Here is a 23,645-nt window from a genome sequence, read left to right as displayed (position 1 = left end):
GGAATAGTATAGATGCATTTAAGGGGAAGCTAGATAAGCACATGAGGGAGAAGGGACTAGAGGGGTATAAGAATTAGGAGCAGGAGTAGGCCATAGGGCCCTTTGCTGATCGAGTTAGATGAGGACGGTTGGGAGGAGGCGCGAGTGGAGCATAAACGGTTGGGCCGAATGGCCTGTTTCCGTGCTTATATTCTATGTAAAAAAAAAAGCTCTCTAATTTGTGATCTAATTTTGATAGGGATACCTAGAGATTGTAACATGAGCACTCTAGAATACTGAATTCTGTGGCTAATATATCCCGTTTGTCCTACAGTGTATGAGTACTGGAGTGTTAATAGGAACTGGGAAACAAAAACTGGGAGCCATCGTCAATCTAATCGTGTTCTCCTCAATTGGTTACCCCATTGGAATATCACTGATGTTTGCAGCAAAACTTGGTGTCTTGGGTAGGATTTTATTTCGAATGTACTGGTAATTTTATTTTCTGTAAACCATCTTTTATTTCCGCTCTTCCTAAACCCCCCCCACTGTGTTCCGGAGATATCCAGCCAGATAAAAGTGGCAGGGTTTCCTGAAGGGATAGAAATGGAGGGAAATTTGACCCCTTGGTCAGTGCGGAGTTACTTGCCGGGGTGTTACGGTAAGGGTGCTACGATTGGTATCGGCACCATTAGGGTGGGGTGGGGGAAAAGAGTTCCCCGCTCCTGATCACAATCCAGTGTTTCCTTATGGATGCTGGGATCAGGATTTGGCAATGGTTGAATACCCTGCCGACACTGTATATCCAGGCTGGGGGGTCTAGAACTAGGGGGCCACAGCATAACTGGTCGGCTATTTAAGACTGAAATGAGGAGGAATTTCTTCACTCAGAGGGTTAAGAATCTTTGGAATTCTCTACCCCAAAGGGCTGTGGATGTTGAGTCGTTCAGTATATTCTAGGCCGAGATAGATAGATTTTTGGACTCCAGGGGAATCAAGAGATATGGGGTAGGGTGGGGAAAGTGGAGTTGAGACTGAAGATCAGCCATGATCTTATTGAATGGTGGAGCAGGCTCGAGGGGCCGAATGGCCGACTCCTGCCCCTATTTCTTATGTTCTTACGACACTCACTGCCTAGACTTGCATCTGACTGAGCAAAGTACTAAAGGGCAACTAGCACTTGGGTTACTCGTCCAGTATCATAACCTAAGGGTTGTGGTTTCAAATCCCACTGTACCAAGTTGTAACAAGAGTTCAGGAATAACATTATATACAGGAAACTCTCATTTAGACGGCACCTAAATATCCGGAATTCTCTATTAACTGGCAAAATTCTCACTCCGAAAACAACACCTCAATAACCGGCAATGTTGCCGAGTCCGAGTCTCCCGCAGTGGCCGAGTTAGTCAGTGGGGGTAGTTCTCCAAACTGCCACTACTCGGCTTCTTGGCGCTATCGGAAGTCGGAACACCTCAATAACAGGAGTCTGACTCTCCCGCGCTGCCGGTAGGCGCTTCTGATCCGCCATTTTACAGGGCTACTGTGTGTCTCCCACGCTGCTGGCAGTCATTGCATTGCATTACCCTCAACTGGCAGTACTGTACTTAATCAAGCATCTTCCACCATCCATTTAACACAACATTCTGTAGGTGAGTACCCAATTACTGTATACTGCACATTTCTTGATTTTTAAATTTTTCTTTGTTAAAAATAGCCTCGGTAGATAACCCTCTCCGTCATCCGGAATTTTTGATCAATCGGCAACATGCCGGTCCCATCGGTGCCGGATAAAAGAGTTTCCTGTATATTATGTATGTGTATATATATATATATATATATATATATATATATATATATATGAACAACCTAACCGGACCTGCATGTGATTCCAGTCCCACACACCATGTGCTTGACTCTCAATGGCCTCTGGATTGGGCCAGCCAGCCACTTAATTCTACAAACAATTGCTATAGAAGGCAGCCCAAATTTCTCAGGGGAAATTAGGTGTGGCCAATAAATGTGGCCTTCCCAGTGTCAGATCCTGAGTACAAATATTTTTAAAAATCAAGTAAGGGGATAAAAAGGCCCTGCAAGTAAATCTGTTCACTGCGACCCTTACTGTTTTGCAGGTCTTTGGTCTGGGATGTTTGTATCTGTGGTTATGCAAATGATGTTTTTCCAGACACTGATTTACAAAATGAACTGGAACAAAGCATCTGATGAGGTAAAAGCAGTTAAAGGAAATTAGTTAGTGTGATAAAAATAATAACTTCCGGGAAGTTATGTCATCACTTCCTGTGAACTGTGAACTATGAACTATGAACTGTGTACATACCTCACTTCCTGTCATGTGTCACTTCCTGTTGGACTGGTATAAATACTGGTCTGTTCAGTATTGTAAGAGGCTTCTACCAGAGGCATGGTAAAGACCTCTCTTGTATATAGTGTGTTTATAAGTTACTTAAAGCTTACTTTAAAGTTACTTGATGGTAAGCCTCCTTTTTCTTACATCAATTTAAGTAACTTAGTATTTACACTCACGAATACTAGACCTTCGGACAAACTCGGAATTAAGGATCCAGGGAACCACCCATCATGGAGAAAATCCTTAGACCTATTCGTCTGGACTTGGACCCGAATGCACCAGCAGCTGGCAGGGTATGGAAACATTGGTACCGTACTTTTGAGAATTTTCTGGATGAATGTGAAGCGGATGCTCCTGCTAGATTGAAGATACTTATCAATTATGTGACCCCAAAAGTGTTCGAATATGTTGATGAATGGGATAATTACGATGAGGTGATTCGGGCACTTAAGAAACTGTATGCCAAGACCCCAAATGAGGTCTATGCTAGACATCTACTGGCCACAGCCCGACAAGGGCCAGGGGAATCAATTGACGAATTCCTGCAAGAACTTCGCAGGCTCAGCGTAGATTGTAACTTTCAGGCAGCCTCAGCTGAGCTGTACCGCCAAGAAATGATTCGTGATGCTTTCATCTGCGGGATTGCCTCTCCATTTATACGCCAGCGTCTACTAGAAAGTAAAACACTTGAGCTACAAAAAGCTTTTGACCTAGCTTGTTCACTGGATTTGGCAAAGAGAAATGCAGACCTCTATCAGCTGCCCAGATCTCGATCTGCTGCTGTAGCTGCAACCAGACAATTCAAGCGGTCTCAGGTGAACCCTATCATGGGGGAATCTAATTCTGATAATTCTGATGAAGAAGAGGAGGACGACCCCACTTTAGCAGCCTCTTGGCAATCTAGGAAGGAATGCTTCTTTTGTGGAGATGCTTTTCACCCTAGGAAAACCTGCCCTGCTCGCAATGCAATCTGCAGTTATTGCGGGAAAAAAGGACACTTTGCTAAAGTTTGCCTATCAAGGGCCTCTACGAGGGCCAATCCAGCTAAGGCCTACCGAACTGCCCCAATTAGGGCCTATCAAGATGCTCCAGCTAGGACCTATCAAGCTTCCTCTCGAGCTCTCTCCCGAAGAAGCACACCGAGAGTTTCAGCCACTCTCTGTGCAACGACACCAATTACAGCTGCTTGCCCACAGAACCTGTCTCATGCAGCCACAAAAATTTCAATTAAAGGGCATACCTTAGATGCCTTAATTGACTCAGGAAGTACTGATAGTTTCATTAAGGAACAGATTGTTGCGAAATTGAAACTACATGTCTTCCCATCGGACCAGGCAATTGCGATGGCCCAGTCATCACTTAATACCAGAATCTCCGGCTTTTGTGTTGTTGATATGACACTTCATGGTCGTATGTATCCCTCCACCCGACTTTCGGTGCTCAAGGACTTATGTAGTGATCTCCTCTTAGGACTGGACTTCCAAAAACAGCATAAGAAACTCACCATTGAGTTTGGTGGATCCAAACCCGGACTTACTATTTCTAATATACCGTCTAAATTACCATTTTGTGCATTATCAGCAGCTTCACTTGATGAACCCTCATTATTTGCCAGTATTCCGCCTCAATGCCAACCGATAATAACGAAATCGCGGCGCTTTAATCAGGAAGACCAATCTTTTATTGCGGCTGAAATCTCTCGACTTCTAGCAGAGGATATCATTGAACCATGTTCGTCGCCCTGGCGGGCTCAAGTCGTCATTGTCAAGAACCCTCTAAAACCTCACAAACAGCGACTATGCATCGATTATTCGCAAACCATCAATCAATATACCGACTTGGACGCCTACCCATTGCCACGCATTGATGATATGGTTAATAAACTGGCCGAATACAAAGTGTTCTCAACTTACGATTTAAAAAGTGCCTATCATCAGTTACCCTTGAAGGTCTCAGATAAGCAGTACACAGCCTTTGAGGCTAATGGACGGCTGTACCAATTTCGTCGCCTCCCATTCGGGGTTACTAATGGAGTGGCTGTCTTTCAACGGGCAATGGATGGCCTGGTTAAGCAGGAAAACCTAAGGGACACTTTTCCCTATCTTGATAACATTACCATTGCAGGTCACGATCAACAGGAACACGACTCCAACCTCCAAAAATTTCGGGACGCCCTCCATCGCCGTAATTTGACCCTGAATGAATCCAAATCTGTTGAGTCGCAACCGACCATCAACATCCTTGGCTACTGCGTAGGCAATGGTATCATTCAGCCAGACCCAGAAAGACTTCGCCCGCTCCAAGAGCTCCCGTCACCTAAGAATCCGGCTTCTTTACGTCGGGCTCTCGGTCTGTTTGCATACTACGCTAAATGGATTCCTCATTTTTCGGACAAAATCCAACCCTTGCTGCATGCTAGATCATTTCCACTGGGAACAGCGGCTGTTGCAGCCTTTAACCTTCTCAAAAAACAGTTGGAGAAAGCGGCTCTTCACTCCATTGATGAGAATCTCCCTTTCGTGGTTGAATGTGATGCCTCGGAGGTGGCGATCTCGGCTACTCTGAATCAGGAAGGTCGTCCTGTAGCATTTATGTCCAGGACCTTACAAGGTGCCGAGCTACATTATCCTCCGGTTGAGAAAGAAGCCACAGCCATCATAGAGGCAGTACGGAAGTGGAACCATTTTCTAGCTCGCCAGCACTTTACATTGATCACGGACCAACGATCAGTCGCCTTCATGCTCGATAATCGAAAGCGAACCAAAATTAAGAATAATAAAATACAACTTTGGAGGATGGAACTGGCCTCTTTTGGTTATACCATTCTCTATCGGCCTGGCAAGGAGAATGTGGCCCCGGACACCCTCACACGGGCATTCTGCTCCACTATGTCATCCTCCACTCTCATGGATGTCCACAATGGTTTGTGTCATCCTGGCGTTACGCGCATGCTACATTTCGTACGATCACAGAATCTCCCTTTTTCCACTGGAGATGTAAAGAAAATATGCTCAGAATGCCGGCTTTGTGCGGAATTAAAACCTCAGTTCTTCCGCCCCTCAGATGGTATACTCATACATGCAACCCAACCGATGCAACGACTTAGCATCGATTTTAAGGGCCCAGTGCCCTCTTCAACTCGGAACACATATTTGCTCACCATGATCGACGAATATTCACGTTTTCCGTTTGCCTTCCCCTGCTCCAATATGCTGGCGTCCACAGTAATCTGCTGCCTTGAGCAGGTATTTTCTCTCTGTGGCATGCCGGCTTATATTCACTCAGATCGGGGTCCATCCTTTATGTCGAGGGAACTCAAGGACTACCTCTCAGAACGGGGAATTGCTACAAGCAAAACAACACCATACCATCCCATCGGAAATGGGCAGGTAGAGAGGTATAACGGTATCATCTGGAATTCCGTACGTCTCGCTTTAAGATCTCGGGGCCTACCAGACCAGCAATGGGAAACAGTGCTTCCGGATGCATTGCACTCTATACGGTCCCTGCTTTCTACAGCCACAAATACTACACCTCATGAGCGGTTCTTTGGATTCCAGCGTCGCTCATCTCATGGGACATCACTCCCGTCATGGCTAACTACTCCTGGACCTGTATTACTCCGAAGATACGTTCGGACGTCTAAAAATGACCCTCTTGTAGATGAGGTCGAACTAACCGATGCCAACCCCACCTATGCAAACATACGATATTCCGACGGCCGAGAATCTACCGTATCATTACGGGATCTGGCTCCCTGCCCACCAGGACTTAGTGGGACATCGGGTGATGGCATTTCACCAGGAAACTCTTGGGACCTATCGGGTACCCCTCTCCAGGATCCTGATCGGACACCAACTAGCTTGGTGCCGGTAGAACCCCGTGCTCAAGGTTGCGACCCTCCCAGTACCACGCATGAAAGTGCTGGTCCGCCACAGACCAGCTCTGCACCTCCCTCTGAACAGAGGCAGTCTGACTTTGAACCTATTGGGGCTCGTACTCGAAGCCATGATCTCCCCGACCCTTCACAGGGCAATCCAGGCCACACGGACTCTGACCAATGGCCAACCGCATGTAAGCGGACCAGCGACCCTCTACGACGGGAATCCAAACGGGTGCGACTCTTCCTTGTTCGGCGGCTGCGGACCAAAAGGTAGACCACAGCCTCCTAAACCTGCAGGAGGGAAGAATGTGATAAAAATAATAACTTCCGGGAAGTTATGTCATCACTTCCTGTGAACTGTGAACTGTGAACTATGAACTATGAACTGTGTACATACCTCACTTCCTGTCATGTGTCACTTCCTGTTGGACTGGTATAAATACTGGTCTGTTCAGTATTGTAAGAGGCTTCTACCAGAGGCATGGTAAAGACCTCTCTTGTATATAGTGTGTTTATAAGTTACTTAAAGCTTACTTTAAAGTTACTTGATGGTAAGCCTCCTTTTTCTTACATCAGTTAGGACATAATTTTTGAAAATGTATGTATTTTTTTGTTCCTTTGTTTCCTCGTGCCACACACAGCAGCGCGGCCGATAGTCCACGTGTGCTCCCACACCGCTGCTGATGTCCCTCGCCAGCTGGCCACCGGAAAGTGTTTGGCAGAGGTCGAGGCTCACTCTCTCTAGTTGACAGTGGGCCAGCCGCCAGGCTTTGGTCACATCAGTCGTGGCTCAGTGGGCAGCACACTCTCCTCTGAGTCAGTAGGTCGGGAGTTCGAGTCCCATTCCAGGGACTTGAGCACATAAAGCTAGGCTGACACTCCCAGTGCAGTGCTGAGGGAGTGCTGCACTGTCGGAGGTGCTGTCTTTTGGATGAGACGTTAAACCGAGGTCCCGTCTGCCCTCTCGGGTGGATGTAAAAGATCCCATGGCACTATTTCGAAGAAGAGCTTGGGGAGTTTTCCCCGGTGTCCTGGGCCAATGTTTATCCCTCAGCCAACATCAATAAAACAGATTATCCGGTCATTATCACAGTGCTGTTTGTGGGAGCTTGCTGTGCACAAAGTTGGCAACCACGTTTCCTACAACAGTGACTACACTTTATTGGCTGTAAAGCACTTTGGGACATCCTGAGGTCGTGAAAGGTGCTATATAAATGCAAGTCTTTCTTGGTTTCTCCAACAGTGAAGCTCTGAGACACTGTGTGATAAATCGAACAAGTAAAATGCTCCTTTTAAAAATGGGATTTTAAAAAATCCCAACCAATTCAGTCTGGGTGCTGCTGCTTGGTTAGCTGCTTGCCTCTGGTATTTGGGTTTAAACTTTGTTTTTATTCGATCACGGGATGTGGGCGTCACTGGCAAGGCCAGCATTTATTACCCACCTTGAGAAGGTGGTGGGGAGCCGCCGCCTTGAACCGGTGCAGTCCGCGTGGTGAAGGTACTCCCACAATGCTGTCAGGGAGGGAGTTCCAGGATTTTGACCCAGCGACTAGGAAGTATATCGGCCGATCCTTCAAAGTCAGGATGGTGTGTGACTTGGAGAGGAACTTGGAGGTGATGGTGTTCCCATGTGCCTGCTACCCTTGTCCTTCTAGGTGGTAGAGGTCGCGGGTTTGGGAGGTGCTGCCGAAGAAGCCTTGGCGAGTTGCTGCAGTGCATCTTGTAGATGGGACGAGAGGCTCCCCTCTCCATACCGCCGTACTCCGCCAGCGATTAAAAACGTTCTACTGCAGGGCACTTTGAGATTGGTCTGCCAGTTGGCTTGAAATGCCAACTCCCACTGAAATTAACGGCGCTACCTACAGGGCTCTCACGGAGCACCCCATGGTGCATGTTACTGGAGCAACATGAAAACACATAAATGCCAGGTCTTCATAACTGTTGGAGTAATTGTCCCTTTCTGCCTGACATGGCAGTGGAACCAGATTCAATAATAACTCTCAAAAGAGAATTGCATAAATACTTGAAAAGGATAAATTTTGCAGGGCTTACGGGGAGAGGGCAGGGGGGAGTGGGACTAATTGGATCGCTCTTTCAAAGAGCCAGCACCGGCACGATGGGCCGAATGGCCTCCTTCCGTCTTGTATCAATCTATGATTCTAACAACTGGCAGATAGCTCTAATTTTTTTAATAATACAGATGGGGTGGGGGTGAGGTGGGGGAAGGAGTTCTTTGTACAGAATATGCACCCTCTCCCCTGGCACTTCCTTCCCCTTTAATGAAGGTCTTGTGCTTTATTTAAAGGCTCTGGTTAACGTGGGTGTGAAGAATGATGTGGACGCCTCAAACAGCAACTCTGATGGCCGAGCTGAATATATTTTGACAGGTATCAAGAATTTTATGTCCCCTTCAAATCACTCCCCGTTTACCAGACCATTACATTCCTCTGCACCCTGTGTAATAAAACCATATACCCATTTCCTTGTAAACAGGTTAGCATTCTGCTACAGGACATAGAAAGGCTAGCAGAATGGGCAGACAAGTGGCAAATGGAATTTAATAGAGACAAGTATGAAGTGATATATTTTGGCAGAAGGAACAGGAAGAGGCAATATACACTTAATGGCACAGTTTTAAAGAGTGTGCAGGGACAGAGGGACCTGGGAGTTAATGTGCATAGGTCCCTGAAGGTGGCGGGACATATTGAGAGAGTGGTTAGCAAAGCATATGGGATCTTGGGCTTCTTAAATAGAGGTATTGAGTACAAAAGTAGAGAAGTTATGCTGAACCTTTATAAAGCGCTGGTTAGGCCACAACTGGAGTATTGCGTCCAGTTCTGGTCACCACACTTTAGGAAGGATGTGAAGGCCCTTGAGCGGGTGCAGAGGAGATTTACCAGAATGGTTCCGGGGATGGGGGATCTTAGCTACAAGGACAGGTTGGAGAAGCTGGATTTGTTTTCATTAGAGCAAAGGAGGTTGAGGGGTGATTTGATAGAGGTGTACAAAATTATTACGGGTTTGGATAGGCTAGACGGGGAAAGGCTGTTCCCACTAGTTGATGGTACAAGGACTAGGGGACACAGATTTAAGGTTTTGAGCAAGAGATACAGGGGGGATGTGAGGAAAAACTTTTTACACAGCGAATGGTGAGGACCTGGAACTCTCAGCTGACTGAAGTGGTGGAAGCGGAGACACTCATTGTTTTCAAGGGGAGACTGGATAGGCACTTGAGGGAAATAAAGTTGCAGGGCTATGGGGATAGAGCGGGGGAATGGGACTGATTGGATTCCTCTACAGAGAGCTGATGCAGACTCGATGGGCCAAATGGTCTCTTTCTGTGCCGTTATGACTCTATGGGCGCGACCTTGCCAGCCCTGGGAAGGCAGGTATGGAGGCGGGACTGCCGGGAAAATGGCAGAATCTGGGGGCGGGTACCCATCCCGGCCCCAACCCCCCCTCCGTGCCATCTTCCCAGGAGGCAGATAGCCGACCCGCGCCGGGTCCCGTCTCCTTGGAGGCGGGAAGGGGATTACAGCCACTTAACTGCCTGTTTATGGGTAGTTAAGAGGATTATCCCCATTTTTCCAGGAGAGGCGCAGGCTTCCCGATGTCGAGAAACCCCGCCAGGGTCAGCGAGGCGAGCAGTGGGACTGTGGGGGTCAGAGGGGTGCAAAAGTGCGCTGTGGAGGTAAGTGATGGGTGCAAGTGTGGAGAGATGAGTATGTGAGGTGAGTGGAAAGTGATAGAAAATGTTTACTTACCTTTTGTTTCTTCCTGCAGGCTTCAACAGTTGGGGATGCGGAGACTCTCGCACCTCACCGGCAGAGATTACAGATGGCTGCTGCATTCTCCGATGCAACAACCATCTAATTTCTGCTCACAGGTTTGATGAGTCTTGAATACAAGGACTCATCAAACAACAGAGAATGTCAGTGTTTGACAGCTTCACAGAGCTGTCAAACAATGACAATTCATCTGTCAAAAGTTTTTGACAGGTGAAACATCATACGCTGACATTCTCTGTAACCGGCTTTCCCTTAATTGGCCTGCTAAACCCGCTGGGCGGGCTTAACAAGGTCAACCAAGGGAAAATAGCGTGGGTTGGCCACAAGTCGATGGAGGCGGGACTGAAACCCGCCAAGTGGGAGTCCCGCCTCCAAAAGCTCCCCATTGGCAAAATCGCCCCCTATGACTCTATGTAGCCCATAGTAAGTAATTTCACTGTATGTTTTGAATAAGTTAATAAAAACGAGCTGATCTTGAGTAATTGTGTGGCAATAAAACGACATTTAACAATGCATATGAAAAGTAAGAACCATAAATATAAGGTAGTCACTAATAAATCCAATAGGGAATTCAGGAGAAACTTCTTTACCCAGAGAGTGGTGAGAATGTGGAACTCGCTGCCACAGGGAGTGATTGAAGCGAGTAGTATAGATTAATTTAAGGGGAAGCTTGATAAGTACATGAGGGAAAAAGGAATAGAGGGATATGTTGTTGGGGTTCGATGAAGTAAGGTGGGAGGAGGCGCGTGTGGAGCATAAACACTGGCACGGACCAGTTGGGCCGAATGGCCTGTTTCTGTGCTGTACGCTCGATGTAATTGTAACTGAAAAGATAAATGTGACACACCTACAGTAATATTCATAGACATTGTTTGAACAGAAGAAATAGGAGCAGGAGTCGACCATTCGGCCCCTCGAGCCTGCGCCGCCATTCAATAAGATCACAGCTGATCTTTGACCTCAACTCCACTTTCCCGCCCAATCCCCATATCTCTTGATTCCCTTAGTGTCCAAAAATCTATCGATCTCAGCCTAGAATATACTCAACGACTGAGCCTCCACAGCCCTCTGGGGCAGAGAATTCCAAAGATTCATCACCCTCTGAGTGAAGAAATTCCTCCTCGTCTCAGTCCTAAATGGCATTCAGAGTTCCTGCTTCTCCCCGACCTTCCACCTCTAGCCCTTAACCCCCGTCTCTCTGTAGCTTCGCTCCCCCCCTACCCGCTATGCCCTCCCTGAGCTCATCTTTTCCACGAGACCCAGCTCCTGCTCCCTTGACCCTATTCCCACTAAATTGATGACCACCAGATTTCCCTTCCTGGCCTCATTGATAACTACGTTACATAACATTCTAACAGGGAAACAGGCTGTTCGGCCCATCCTGTCTGTGTTGGTCTTTATCCTCCATGTCATGAGTAACCCTAATTTCGTGTGCCCCAAACCCTTTGTTCCCCTTTCCTTCAATCACCTATCTTAACTATTCGTAACAGTTGACATATTCTCCGCTTCAGTCACTAATTCTAGTGCAGTATTCCACAGCCTCTCAAACCTCTCTGTTTCCTTGCTGTGCTAATGCTCTGCTGATCGACCTCCCATCCCCCACCCTCTATAAACTTCAACTCATGGAAAATCCCGCTGCTCATTGCGCTCATCAATCAACCTGTGCTCACCGACCTGCACTGGCTCCAACGCCTCACGTTTCAAATCCTCATCCTTGTGTTTAAAGCCCTCCGTGGCCTCGCCACCGCCCCCCTCCCCTTCTCTATTCTGTAACCTGCTCTAATGCTACAGCTCCCCACTCATCTCTCTGTTTCTCCGACTCTGGCCTTCTTGTGTGTCTCCCCTTCACCCTATAATTGGCAACCGTGTCTTCAGCCACCTAGGTCACACACTCTGGAATTTTCGCTCTGAAACCCCCTCCAGCTCTCCACTTCCTTTAAGAACCTCTTTGAAACCCACCTCTTTGACCAAGTTCTTGGTCAGCCTTCCTAATAGCTCCTCCTTTTGGCTTGGCCCCACCATTGTGCCTCCAAAGCGCCTTGGGACATTTCGCAACATTAAAGGTGCTATATAAATACAAGTTGTTGTAGTTATTGTTGTAGTAGTAGTTGTATTATTATTAATAATTATTCAGCTTTATAAAATTAATTTTCCTCTTGTTGCACTCGCCATTTTATTCCCTGACCAAGAAGGTTGGGTGAGTGACTTGCTCCCAAGCCTCTGTAACTACTGTTCTGTATAAGTATCTGTCTGAGATCGATAGATTTTTGTTGGGTAAGGGTATTAAGGGATATGGAGCCAAGGTGGGTAAATGGAGTTAAGATACAGACCAGCCATGATCTAATTGAATGGTGGAACCGGCTCGAGGGGCTGAATGGCCTCCTCCGGTTCCTATATCAGGAAAAGTATTTATGCATAGAAAGTTTCAGGGTTTTTTTTCTCTCTGTCTCGACAAAATAGCAGAGCATGGAGGCGAGGATAGTTTCCATAGCAACAGAGGGGGGAAAAAACTGAGCCTGTTTCCTTAACTTCATTAATGGCACGGCTAAAATCTGAACCTGTGTTTTCGTGACTCGGGTTAAGAAAATAATTGTCGGAGTGATGCATGATCAGACCAGTGGCTAGTAGCCACCTGGCCAGCTGTATGATTCAACCACAGGAGATGCACTTCTTGCAGAGCGACAAGGCGACAGCTATTTACCCCTCAACTTCTGAATTAAACCAAAAGCAGTGGTTGTGAGGAATCCCTGTATTTATTGATAATGCACATTGCTTCAGCAGACATTTAATGCCTCCCACAAATGGTTGGTCTAGTGGTTGCTCAAGGTGGAAGGAAACTCTACGTGGACTTGCCAGCAGCGTTCCCTCTAAAACTGCGTGCGTGCACAGCCGCGCAGTAATCTGCAAGGTCCCGCGCAGGCCGCTCGCGAGCTTTTACATCGGAAATACCGGGCGCGCCCAGAAATTTAAAGGGACCGCGCGTTGAAAGAAACAGGCCGCACAGAACATAGTGCAGCCTGCAGGGGACATTGCTTGCCAGTAATGTCTTTCCTTGGGGTCAGCAGCATCTGACCAGCTCTCTCCAGCCAGTCCGCAATTGCAGTTCTCATTGAAACAAACGGAGCCCCAATGGGGACTGAGGTCAGGTCACGAGAACAGCTCGAGGGAGGGGGGAAAGGAGCACCTAAGGCTTCCATCAGGATAAACAACTAGAAGTTTACTTTCTTCGCATACTTCCTCTACAGCCGTTCCCCCCCCCCCCCCCCCCCCCCCATTTAAACCATGGGAGAGTATCCTAAACAGAACTTTTCTTCCCTTTTAATTAAAACGCAAATCGTGACATTCATAAGTATACAGTGAAGGGAGAATCTCTCGCTGGTCCATCACCAGGAGCCCAAGAATTTGCATTGCTCACACCATCCTGCAAGATGTACACCTCCTGTTTGTGGATCTGATGGTCATGGAGGAGGTCATTGAAGGTCCTAGAAATTTGGTCCACTGGTGTGATAATGAACGTGTCATGTTTCAATGTGGTTTTCATCCGAGCCTTTCTTACCTCTAGACTTCACTATTCCAACACTCTCCAGGCCGGCCTCCCACCTTCCGCCCTCCGTAAACGTGAGCTCATCCAAAACTCGGCTGCCCCGTGTCCTAACTCGCACCAAGTCCCGTTCGCCCATCACCCCTGTGCTCGCTGACTGCCATTGGTTGCCGGTCTGGCAACGCCTTGATTTTAAAATTCTCATCCTTGTTTTCAAATCCCTCCATGGCCTCTCCCCTCCCCATCTCTGTAACCTCCTCCAGCCAAGATCTCTGCGCTCCTCCAATTCTGGCCACTTGCGCATCCCTGATTTTAATCGCTGCACCATTGGCGGCCGTGCCTTCAGCTGGCTAGGCCCTAACATCTGGGATTCCCTCCCTAAACCTCTCCGCCTCTCTCTCCTTTTAAAACGCTCCTTAAAACCGACCTCTTTGACCGAGCTTCCTGTCCTAATATCTCCTCCTGTGGCTCGGTGCCAAATTATGTTTGTTAACACTCCTGTGAAGCACCTTGGGACGTTTTACTACGTTATATAAACTGCGCTGTATAAATGCAAGTTGTTGTTGTAGTATTTTTGCTTTACAGAAAACATCGAGGAAGTGGAGAGCAACACAGAAATGGAACAAATGCTAATTGGATCCAGTGCGGCAGAAACTGGTGTTACGGTTGGAGACATTTTGTCCATGAAACAACTGATCATCCGTCGTGGCCTAGCCTTCCTTTCAGGGCCAGTTATACTGGCAATTGGACTGGCGATTCACTTTACTGTTCCCACTGGCACGTAGACCCCAATGAAATCGGCAGAGACAAGGCATGGATTCGGGTTATTTCCTGCAGCATGAGGGGGAACAATTGGCGTGACACTTTTGACAAGTCAAAGTTTACATGGAACATGACTGTTGCTACCGAAACTGGGCAAAGGATTGCCTGCCTCATAATTTAAGTGCAACACTGCCCTGCCTGCCTGAATCCAGAAGTTGCTTCTTTTAACACGGATACGGGTGATATGTTCTTGATCTTTTCAACTGCTTTCATGAAAAATTTGTGCATTTGGTTGTTTTGAGTGGTTAGTGGAGTAGACTGAATCTGAATGATTGACAAAAGAACCAGAGGCGACATGAGGGAAAAACTTTTTTACGTAACGAGTGGTTAGGATTTGGAATGCGCTGCCTGATAGGGTGGTGGACACAGATTCAATAGTAGCCTTCAAAAAGTAATTGAATAAATACTTGGAGGAGAAAAAATTGCAGGGATATGGGGAAAGAGCGGGGGAGTGGGACTGACTGGATTGCTCTTCGAAAGAGCCGGCGCAGACTCGATGGGCCGAATGGCCTCCTCCTGTGCCGTACTGTTCTATGATTCTATGAATGATATCTGCAGAAGAGAAACTATGCAGGGCCAACCAGAGCGTAATCATGATAATAGTTTTGTCTTTTATAAAACTTTATTATTATTGTTGTGTGAAAATAAATACACTGAATCTGAATGATTGACAAAAGAACCAGAGGCAACATGAGGGAAAATCTTTTTTACGAAGGATTGTTTCATTGTGTCTATCTGTCTCCCAAGTTTTAGTGAGCTTTGGGCACAGTTCCTTATCTTGTGATGTTAAATAGTGATTGAAAAGTTACCCTAGAATATGCAGTATTATATTCCAAGAGTCACAACAGCCATTTGAACTACAAACTCTATTGTTCCATTAATTATTTGCTTTATATTGTACAGAAAACCACTTCAATTAGGAGTAGTGGTCTAACTTGCTGTGGAATCCGCCCTGTTCACATTGCAAGGCGGATTTCCTAGCTCTTGCAGCAATGGTTGAACAACTGTTTTCTACAAACTTTCCCTTTGTTCCATGATGGCTAGGGAAATCTGTATATGTCAGCAATCAGGAAGCAACATTGCGGAGCCATAAACAGAGAGGCTGAATTCCCTGTCATTGACCTTGCTGTTCCAGCCTCCGGTTACTTACAAATCTCCGTTTAGCTTTTATTGATGCGGTTCAATCGGTAATATTATTGTGTCACCGCAAAATCCAAGTCGAGGAAGTCGCGTCAAAATTTAAGCTCAGCGTTAACGCATTGTCCCAGTGCACTGGGGTTTCTAAGTGCCATAACCACAAACTTATAGCACATTGAGTCCCAGTCTAACCATGCTGCTGAAGGGAGTGGAAGGGAGATACTTCCCTGCAGAGAGGGAGGGAAAACCAGAGCGAGGGAGTCACCTCAGACCACTCTCGCACATCTCCTATACAGCGCCTTTCACAACCACATGACATCCCAAAGCACTTTACAGCCAATGAAGTACTTTTGGAGTGTAGTCGCTGTTGTAATGTAGGAAACGCAGCAGCCAATTTGCGCACAGCAAGTTCCCACAAACAGCAATGTGATAATGACCAGGTAATCTGTTGTTTTTTTTTGTGATGTTGGTTGAGGGATAAATATTGGCCCAGGACACCGGGGAGAACTCCCTTGCTCTTCTTCGAAATAGTGCCCACGGGATCTTTTACGTCCGCCTGAGAGAGCAGACGGGGCCTCGGTTTAACATCTCATCCGAAAGACGGCACCTCCGACAGTGCAGCACGCCCAAAAGGGAAACATACTTGTATTTCATGTATTGGCATGTGGCTTGCCTGCTAAGGGTCATTTCAGCAGCTGTTTTTGCACATCAGGCATCATAACGATAGGGTGCAGCTGGAGACAACTCTAACGAGGATCGATCTCTCTCAAAGCTGACCCTAATGGATGCTGAGAGCATGGAGAGTCTTGCAGAAGAGCAGGGGAGTTAGTCCCACTGTACTAATGAGGAAGTCACAGTTTTCTCTGCTTGATGCATGCTGCAACAATCCTAGTTCAGCAAATAATGGCTAAGATAACACTTAAACAAGAGTCATAGAGCCGGAGCATAGCACAATCAGACAGAGAGTTCAACAGGAAGGAGAAACCGTCTGAAGTCTCACCTCCTGACTCCCCAAAGCCTTTCCACCATCGACAAGGCACAAGTCAGGAGTGTGATGGAATACTCGCCACTTGTCTGGATGAGTGCAGCTCCAACAACACTCAAGAAGTTCGACACCATCCAGGACAACGCAGCCAGCTTGATTGGCACCCCATCCACCACCTTAAACATTCACTCCCTCCACCACCGGCGCACTGTGGCTGCAGTGTGTACCATCTACAAGATGCACTGCAGCAACTCGCCAAGGCTCCTTTGGCAGCACCTCCCAAACCCGCAACCTCTACCACCTAGAAGAACAAGGGCAGCAGGCGCATGGGAACACCACCACCTCCAAGTTCCCCTCCAAGTCACACACCATCCTGACTTGAAAGTATATCGCCGATCCTTCATCGTCGCTGGGTCAAAATCTTGGAACTCCCTCTGTAACAGCACTGTGGGAGGACCTTCACCACACGGGACTGCAGCGGTTCAAGAAGATGGCTCACCACCACCTTCTCAGGGATGGGCAATAAATGCCGGCCTTGCCAGTGACACCCACATCCCATGAACAAATTTTTTTTTTTTAACTATAAGCCTTATAGATCGATACACAATGTTGAGGTGGAGCTCTGGCAACTCTTGACTCCTTTTTTGAGATTAAAAAAAAAATTGAGATATAAAGGTGAAGGCACAGAGCCCACAGTCTACAAGATGCACTGCAGCAACTCACCAAGGCTTCTTTGGCAGCACCTCCCAAACCCATGGCCTCTACCAGCTAGAAGGACAAGGGCAGCAGGCGCGTTGGAACACCACCACCTCCAAGTTCCCCTCTAAGTCACACACCACCCTGACTTGGAAATATATTGGCCGATCCTTCATCGTCACTGGGTCAAAATCCTGGAACTCCCTCCCAGACAGCACTCTGAGAGTACCTTCACCACACGAACTGCAGTGGTTCAAGAAGGCAGCTCACCACCACCTTCTGAAGGGCAACTAGGGATGGGCAATAAATGCTGGCCTTGCCAGTGACGCCCACATCCCAGGAACGAATATAAAAAAAAACACATCATCACAACATCAAGGCAGAAAAGAACAACTGAGGTAATCAGGTAAATCAGGAACTGGTGATTAGGTGACATAGGTTTTGGTTTTACATGTCTGTAGATTGAGAGAGGAAGATGGGGAGTTCCCTTTTGAGGTCCAAGGAAAGAATGAGCTAACTATAAAAGGATGATGGCAATAAAAGATGATTTCACCACAGTGAGGATGTAGGAAGGAGAAGGACTGTGGTTCTGGTACTGGACTTGCAGCTCAGACTATGCGAGCTCAAAACCCACTAGGGTAAGTTGTGAACTTAATAAATCTGGTAATTTTGGGGGCTTGCGTCAGAAAATGACCAGGAAAGCTGCTGGATTGTTGTAAAAACCCAACTAGTTCACTGATGTCCTTCAAGGAAGGGAACCTGCCCCCCCCCCCCCCAGCCTGGTCTGATCTACCTGTGACTACGGTCACACACTAGGTGGTCGATTTCTAATGCCCTCAAAGAAGTGTAACAATGAAGCTCACCTGAAGTGATCTGGACCAGATCTCCGTGCCTTAAGCACGTGTACTTCTTCAACCTCTCTGAAGGCAGGCCGAGTTAACGGTAGATGAGGCAAAGTTTGGTCCAAATTGTAAGTTGCTTTATTCCATTGTGTAAGGTGAAATATACCGAGCAATGGATATGATCAGTCACTTAGTTCAATGGATACAAATTATAATTGTGTAATGCTACAAAATAAAGAACATGCAACACAACCCACACTCCAGTGAGTTGTCTTACTTAACTTGAACAGAATAATCTCTCTGCCCCCTGTCCTACAGCCCAGGTCAGAATGTGCAGGTTAACAGCAGCTACAGCAAGCAATTAGGAAAGCAAATGGTATGTTGGCCTTTATTACAAGAGGATTTGAGTATAAGAGTAAAGATGTCTTACTCCAATTATATAGGGCCCTGGTAAGACCACACCTGGAGTATTGTGTACAGTTTTGGTCTCCTTACCTAAGGAAGGATATACTTGCCATAGAGGGAGTACAACAAAGGTTCCCCAGACTGATTCCTGGGATGGGGGGATTGTCCTATGAGGAGAGATTGAGTAGATGAAGCCTATATTCTCTAGAGTTTAGAAGAATGAGAGGTGATCTCATTGAAACGTACAAAATTCTTGACAGGGTTTAACAGGGTAGATGCAGGGAGGATGTTTCCCCTGGCTGGGGAGTCTAGAACCAGGGGTCACAGTCTCAGAATAAGGGGTCGGCCATTTAGGACTGAGATGAGGAGAAATTTCTTCACTGAGGGTGGTGAATCTTTGGAATTCTCTACCCCAGAGGGCTGTGGAGGCTCAGTCATTGAGTATATTCAAGACAGAGATGGATAGATTTTTTGATATTAAGGAAATCGAGGGATATGGGGATAGTTCAGGAAAGTGGAGTTGAGGTAGAAGATGATCTTATTGAATGGCGGCGCAGGCTCGAGGGCCCAAATGGCCTACTCCTGCTTACGTTCTTATGTAATATCTCTCCCTGCAGTCTCCCATCTTTTCAACCTTCTCACAGTACTTGGCTACCTGACTGAAGTTTGGTTTGATGGTCTGATTTTTAAAAGCCTCCCTCCAGACCAACAGAGATCGATGGGTTTTCCAGCACCAAGGTGCAAAGTGTCTTTCTAAACACCCAGACAAGCTAACAAATCACCTGACTGCAGTCACTGCACTTCAAATGTAATTCATGCGTGAATCGCTTTGGGATGGTTTGCCGTTATCAAGGCTCTATATAAACACAAGGGGGGTCATTTTTACTTTTGGTGATCGTGTAAAACGAGCGATAGTGGATTCACCGCCCGTTACATGTATCACCCGATTTTTGTTCCCATTGGAAGTCAATGAAAACTTAAATTGGGAAAGATGTAAAACGGGTGGCTGATCCGATATTGGCTGTTTTATACCAGCGCCCTAAGTTAAAGTTACTCCCCAAGAAGTGCAACATAATTGGGAAATTCAATGGAAATGGTTGGGAGGTGACCAGTGCAAATACCACTGTCATTTTCACACCTTGAGACTGTTAACTCAAGGTCTAATCACTCCTGCCTTCCACCCTATCGCAGATCTTCCCTTTTGTTCTTATTTCCCCTCCCCCTTTCCCTGCCTCTCTCCTTGCTTAAAAACTGTTACATCTCTAACTTTTTTCCAGTTCTGACAAAAGGTTTTTGATGAGGGTAACATGAGGTGTGTCCCCCTCCAAGTTCCACACCAGCCTGACTTAGAAATATATTGGCCGTTCCTTCATCGCCGCTGGGTCAAAATCCCGGAACTCCCTCCCTACCAGCACTGTGGGAGTACCTTCACCACACGGACTACAACGGTTCAAGGCGGCAGCTCACCACCACCTTCTCGAGGGCAATTAGGGACGGACAATAAATGCTGGCCTTACCAGCCACGCCCACATCCCAGAGACGAATAAATAAAAACAGCGAGGGTGGATGAGGGCAGTGCAGTTGATGTGTATATCAACTTTCAAAAGGCATTTGATAAAGTACCACATATTGGGCTTGCTATCATTGAAGCCCATGGGATAAAATGGGCAGGAGCAGCATGGATATAAAATTGACTTAAGGGATAGAAAACGGAGAGTTGTGGTGAATGGCTGTTTTTTGGACTGGAGGGAGGTATACAGTGGCGTTCCCCAGGGTTCAGTACTAGTACCACTGCTGTTTTTGATATACATTAATGACTTGGACTTGGGGGTCCAAGGCACAATTTGAAATTTGCAGATGAGACAAAACTTGGAAGTGTAGCAAACAGTGAAGAAGAAAGTAATAGACTTCAAGAGGACATAGAAGGCTGGTGGAATGGGCAGACACATGGCAGATGAAATTCAACGCAGAAATGTGTGAGGTGATACATTTTGGTAGGAAGAATGAGGAGAGACTGTTGCGTCCGTGTATAATAAGACACAGACTGCCGAGAACGGTACAACAGGTGTTTACTCAACGTGGCTCACACTGCAACTGATCTGTACAGATTACTACTCAGTGCTATATACAGGTGTGGTCACTGCCGGTACTGCAGTATACATGAGCTCTAAAACATAGTTCCCCCCTTAAAAGGTATATACATTACAACTCCTCCCCTTTTAGATTAACAGTACCATAACACTCTTAACAATTAAATATCAAACTAATTACAATTGACACTTTTAACATGCAACATTAGCTGAAAATAGTCTATTTATATATTCAGTCTTTGGGGAGGCTTCCTGATCCTTTCTGGATAGCGCCTTTCCCGAGTGTCTTGCTCTTGGTGTGGAGGCGATTCTGGCCCCCTGTCGTCGGTTGGTTCATCAGCTTCCGATGCTACTGTTTCTGGGGTAGATGCGACCTGTACGTCGGGTTCATCACCAGGTATGTATGGGCGAGGCATGGGGTTGACTTGTTCCTGTGATTCTAGGATCTGGTCAGCATGGCGTCTCACGATGCTCTCCCCAACGTCCACTGTGTACATTAGTGGGCCCTGCCGCGTGCATATCGTTCCTGGCTGCCATTTTTCTGTTCGGTAGTCGCGGGCCAAGACTGGTTGCCCTACATTGAAGCTCCTTGTTGGCTTCTCATGGATGTGCTGGAATTGCTTACTCTCAACATCTCTTCGTACGTTTGGTCTGAGCAAATCCAGGCGAGATCTTAACCTTCGGTTAAAGAACATCATGGCTGGGGCCTGGTTGGTGACTGCATGTGTCGCATTCCGGTAGGCGAACAGGAAATTGTCCACCTTGTGCTGCAGCGGAATGTTGTCATTGTACATAGCCTTTATTGCCTTCTTAAAGGTTTGTACGAACCTCTCGGCCAATCCATTTGTGGCTGGATGATACGGGGCGGATGTGTAATGCCTTACCCCATTCTTTTTCAAGAACCTCCGGAACTCTTCGGACACAAACTGTGGTCTGTTGTCGGAGCAAATCTGTTCTGGCAAGCCATTCCTGGCAAAAGTGGTCCGTAGGACTGCAATAGTTTTCTCCGTGGTAGTGGAGGACATTTTGATGACCTCAGGCCATTTCGAGTGCGCATCCACGGCTATTAAAAACATTGAGTCCATGCATGGACCAGCAAAATCAATATGCACCCGTTGCCATGGAGATGAGGGCCACTCCCATGGGTGTAGAGGGGCATGTGGTGGTGCATTTTGGACTTTCTGGCATCCTGAGCAGCTCTTGGTCAGGTCCTCGATTTGTTTATCGATTCCCGGCCACCACACAAGCCCTGGCTAGGCTTTTCATTTTTACCCCTCCCAGATGACCCTCATGAAGCTCATTGAGCACTCTATCCCTTAACTTGGGTGGAATTACCACTCGGGATCCACACATCAAGGTCCCCCGGCACACTGACAGCTGTTCTCCTCTTGTCGAGAATTGCTGGCAACAGTGAGTCGCCATGTGCTGGCCATCCCTTCACTGTCAAATCACATACCCGAGACAGTGTCGGGTCATTTCGGGTTTCCTTTTCGATACAAGCGTTATTTACCAGTAGGTATTCAACTATAGTCGAATGGAATATTTTGACAGGATCCACTGCTGTTGCTTCCCCCGCAGTAGGCAGTGGCAGGCGTGATAGCCCATCAGCATTTCCATGCTGTTTCGTGCCCTTATATTCAATCTCATAGTGGTGCGCCCCTAGAAAAAGTGACCATCTTTGTAGTCGTTGCGCAGTCATCACCGGAATGCCCTTCTTCGGATTAAAAATGGAGACAAGAGGCTGGTGATCAGTCAGCAAGGTGAATTTCTGCCCGTGCAGATAGTGATTGAACTTTTTCACTCCCCATACTAGGCTGAGGGCCTCCCTGTCAATCTGGGCGTAGTTACGCTCGGCTGAGGTTAGTGATCGTGACGCAAAGGCTATTGGCCTCTCTGAGCCGTCCGAGAATTTGTGCGACAGCACCGCTCCAATGCCGTAGGGTGACACATCACATGCCAACCGAATTGGTAATGTCGGGTTGTAATGGGCCAATACCTCTTTTGATGTGATTAGTGTTTTGCTCTTCTGGAAAGCTCGTCTACATTCGTCACTCCACTTCCATGGCACCCCAGTTTGCAGTAGGGTGTTCAGTGGGTGTAGTATTGTAGACAAATTTGGCAAGAACTTATGGTAGTAGTTTACCAGCCCGAGGAACAACCTCAGTTGTGACACATTTTCCGGTGCTGGAGCCTTGACTACTGCCTCAATCTTCTCTGGGGACTTATGTAACCCCTCTTTATCGATAACGTGGCCACAGTACGAGATCTGTTTTCTAAAAAACTCGCATTTGGGGCGGTTAGCTCGGAGCCCATCTTCCTGCAATCTAGTGAGCACCTGCTCCAGGTTGGCGAGGTGATCACTGTCATTTTTGCCCGTGACCAGGATGTCGTCCAAATAGCACTGGGTCCCTGGGATCCCTTGCAGGACTTGTTCCATTGCCCTCTGCCAAATAGCCGGAGCTGATGCTACCCCGAATACCAGCCGGTTGTATTGGTAGAGACCTTTATGGGTGTTGATTGTGAGGTATTTTTTTGATGCTTCTTCTACCTCCATTTGCAGATACGCCTGGGCCAGATCAATCTTAGTGAAGCGTTTCCCTCCAGATAGCGAGGTGAAAATATCTTCAATCCGCGGAAGTGGATATTGTACGGTGTGAAGGACCGGGTTCACTGTTACCTTAAAGTCCCCACAGATGCGAACCTTCCTTGGTTCCCCAGGTGTGCTGCTCAACGACTTTTTCATCACAGGGACGATGGGTGTAGCCCACTCGCTCCGTCTACCTTGGACAGTACACCTGAACGTTCCAGACTCTCCAGCTCTGCTTTGACGGCTGGGCGGATCGCATAAGGTACCGGTCTGGCCTTAAAAAATTTTGGGCTTGCGTTTTCTTCAATTTTAATCATCGCTGTCATGCCTTTTAGTGTTCCAAGTCCTTGCTGGAACACTTCTTTCGCGTCAGTTAGGATCTTTGACAGTCGCCCAGGTGTGACGTCGTCATCCTTTTTGTCAGCCACAGTCAGTGCCTGTATGGAATGCCAATCCAGTTGTATTTTCCGGATCCATTCACATCCCAGTAATGGTGGTCCTCCATCTTGCAATACATACAGGTCT

The 23,645-nt window shown here is 47.1% G+C and overlaps 1 protein-coding gene across 1 annotated transcript in view; it reads left to right on the top strand.

The window, feature by feature from the left end:
* The window catches only part of LOC147102392 (multidrug and toxin extrusion protein 1-like), a 79,022-nt gene extending 60,728 nt beyond the window's left edge, over nucleotides 1-18,294 (top strand). Inside the window, exons 14-17 of the mRNA XM_085964779.1 lie at nucleotides 314-446; nucleotides 2,109-2,203; nucleotides 8,533-8,614; nucleotides 14,142-18,294. Coding sequence (XP_085820905.1) covers nucleotides 314-446; nucleotides 2,109-2,203; nucleotides 8,533-8,614; nucleotides 14,142-14,341 — 510 coding nt within the window. The 3' untranslated portion in view covers nucleotides 14,342-18,294. The remainder of the gene's footprint in view (nucleotides 1-313; nucleotides 447-2,108; nucleotides 2,204-8,532; nucleotides 8,615-14,141) is intronic.
* Nucleotides 18,295-23,645: the final 5,351 nt, after the last annotated feature.

The sequence above is a fragment of the Somniosus microcephalus genome, chromosome 22 (genome assembly GCF_052327205.1).
Source record: "Somniosus microcephalus isolate GS21.2 chromosome 22, FLI_Smic_1.0, whole genome shotgun sequence".
Taxonomy (NCBI): Eukaryota; Metazoa; Chordata; class Chondrichthyes; order Squaliformes; family Somniosidae; genus Somniosus; species Somniosus microcephalus.
This window is presented reverse-complemented; position numbering and strand designations above follow the sequence as displayed.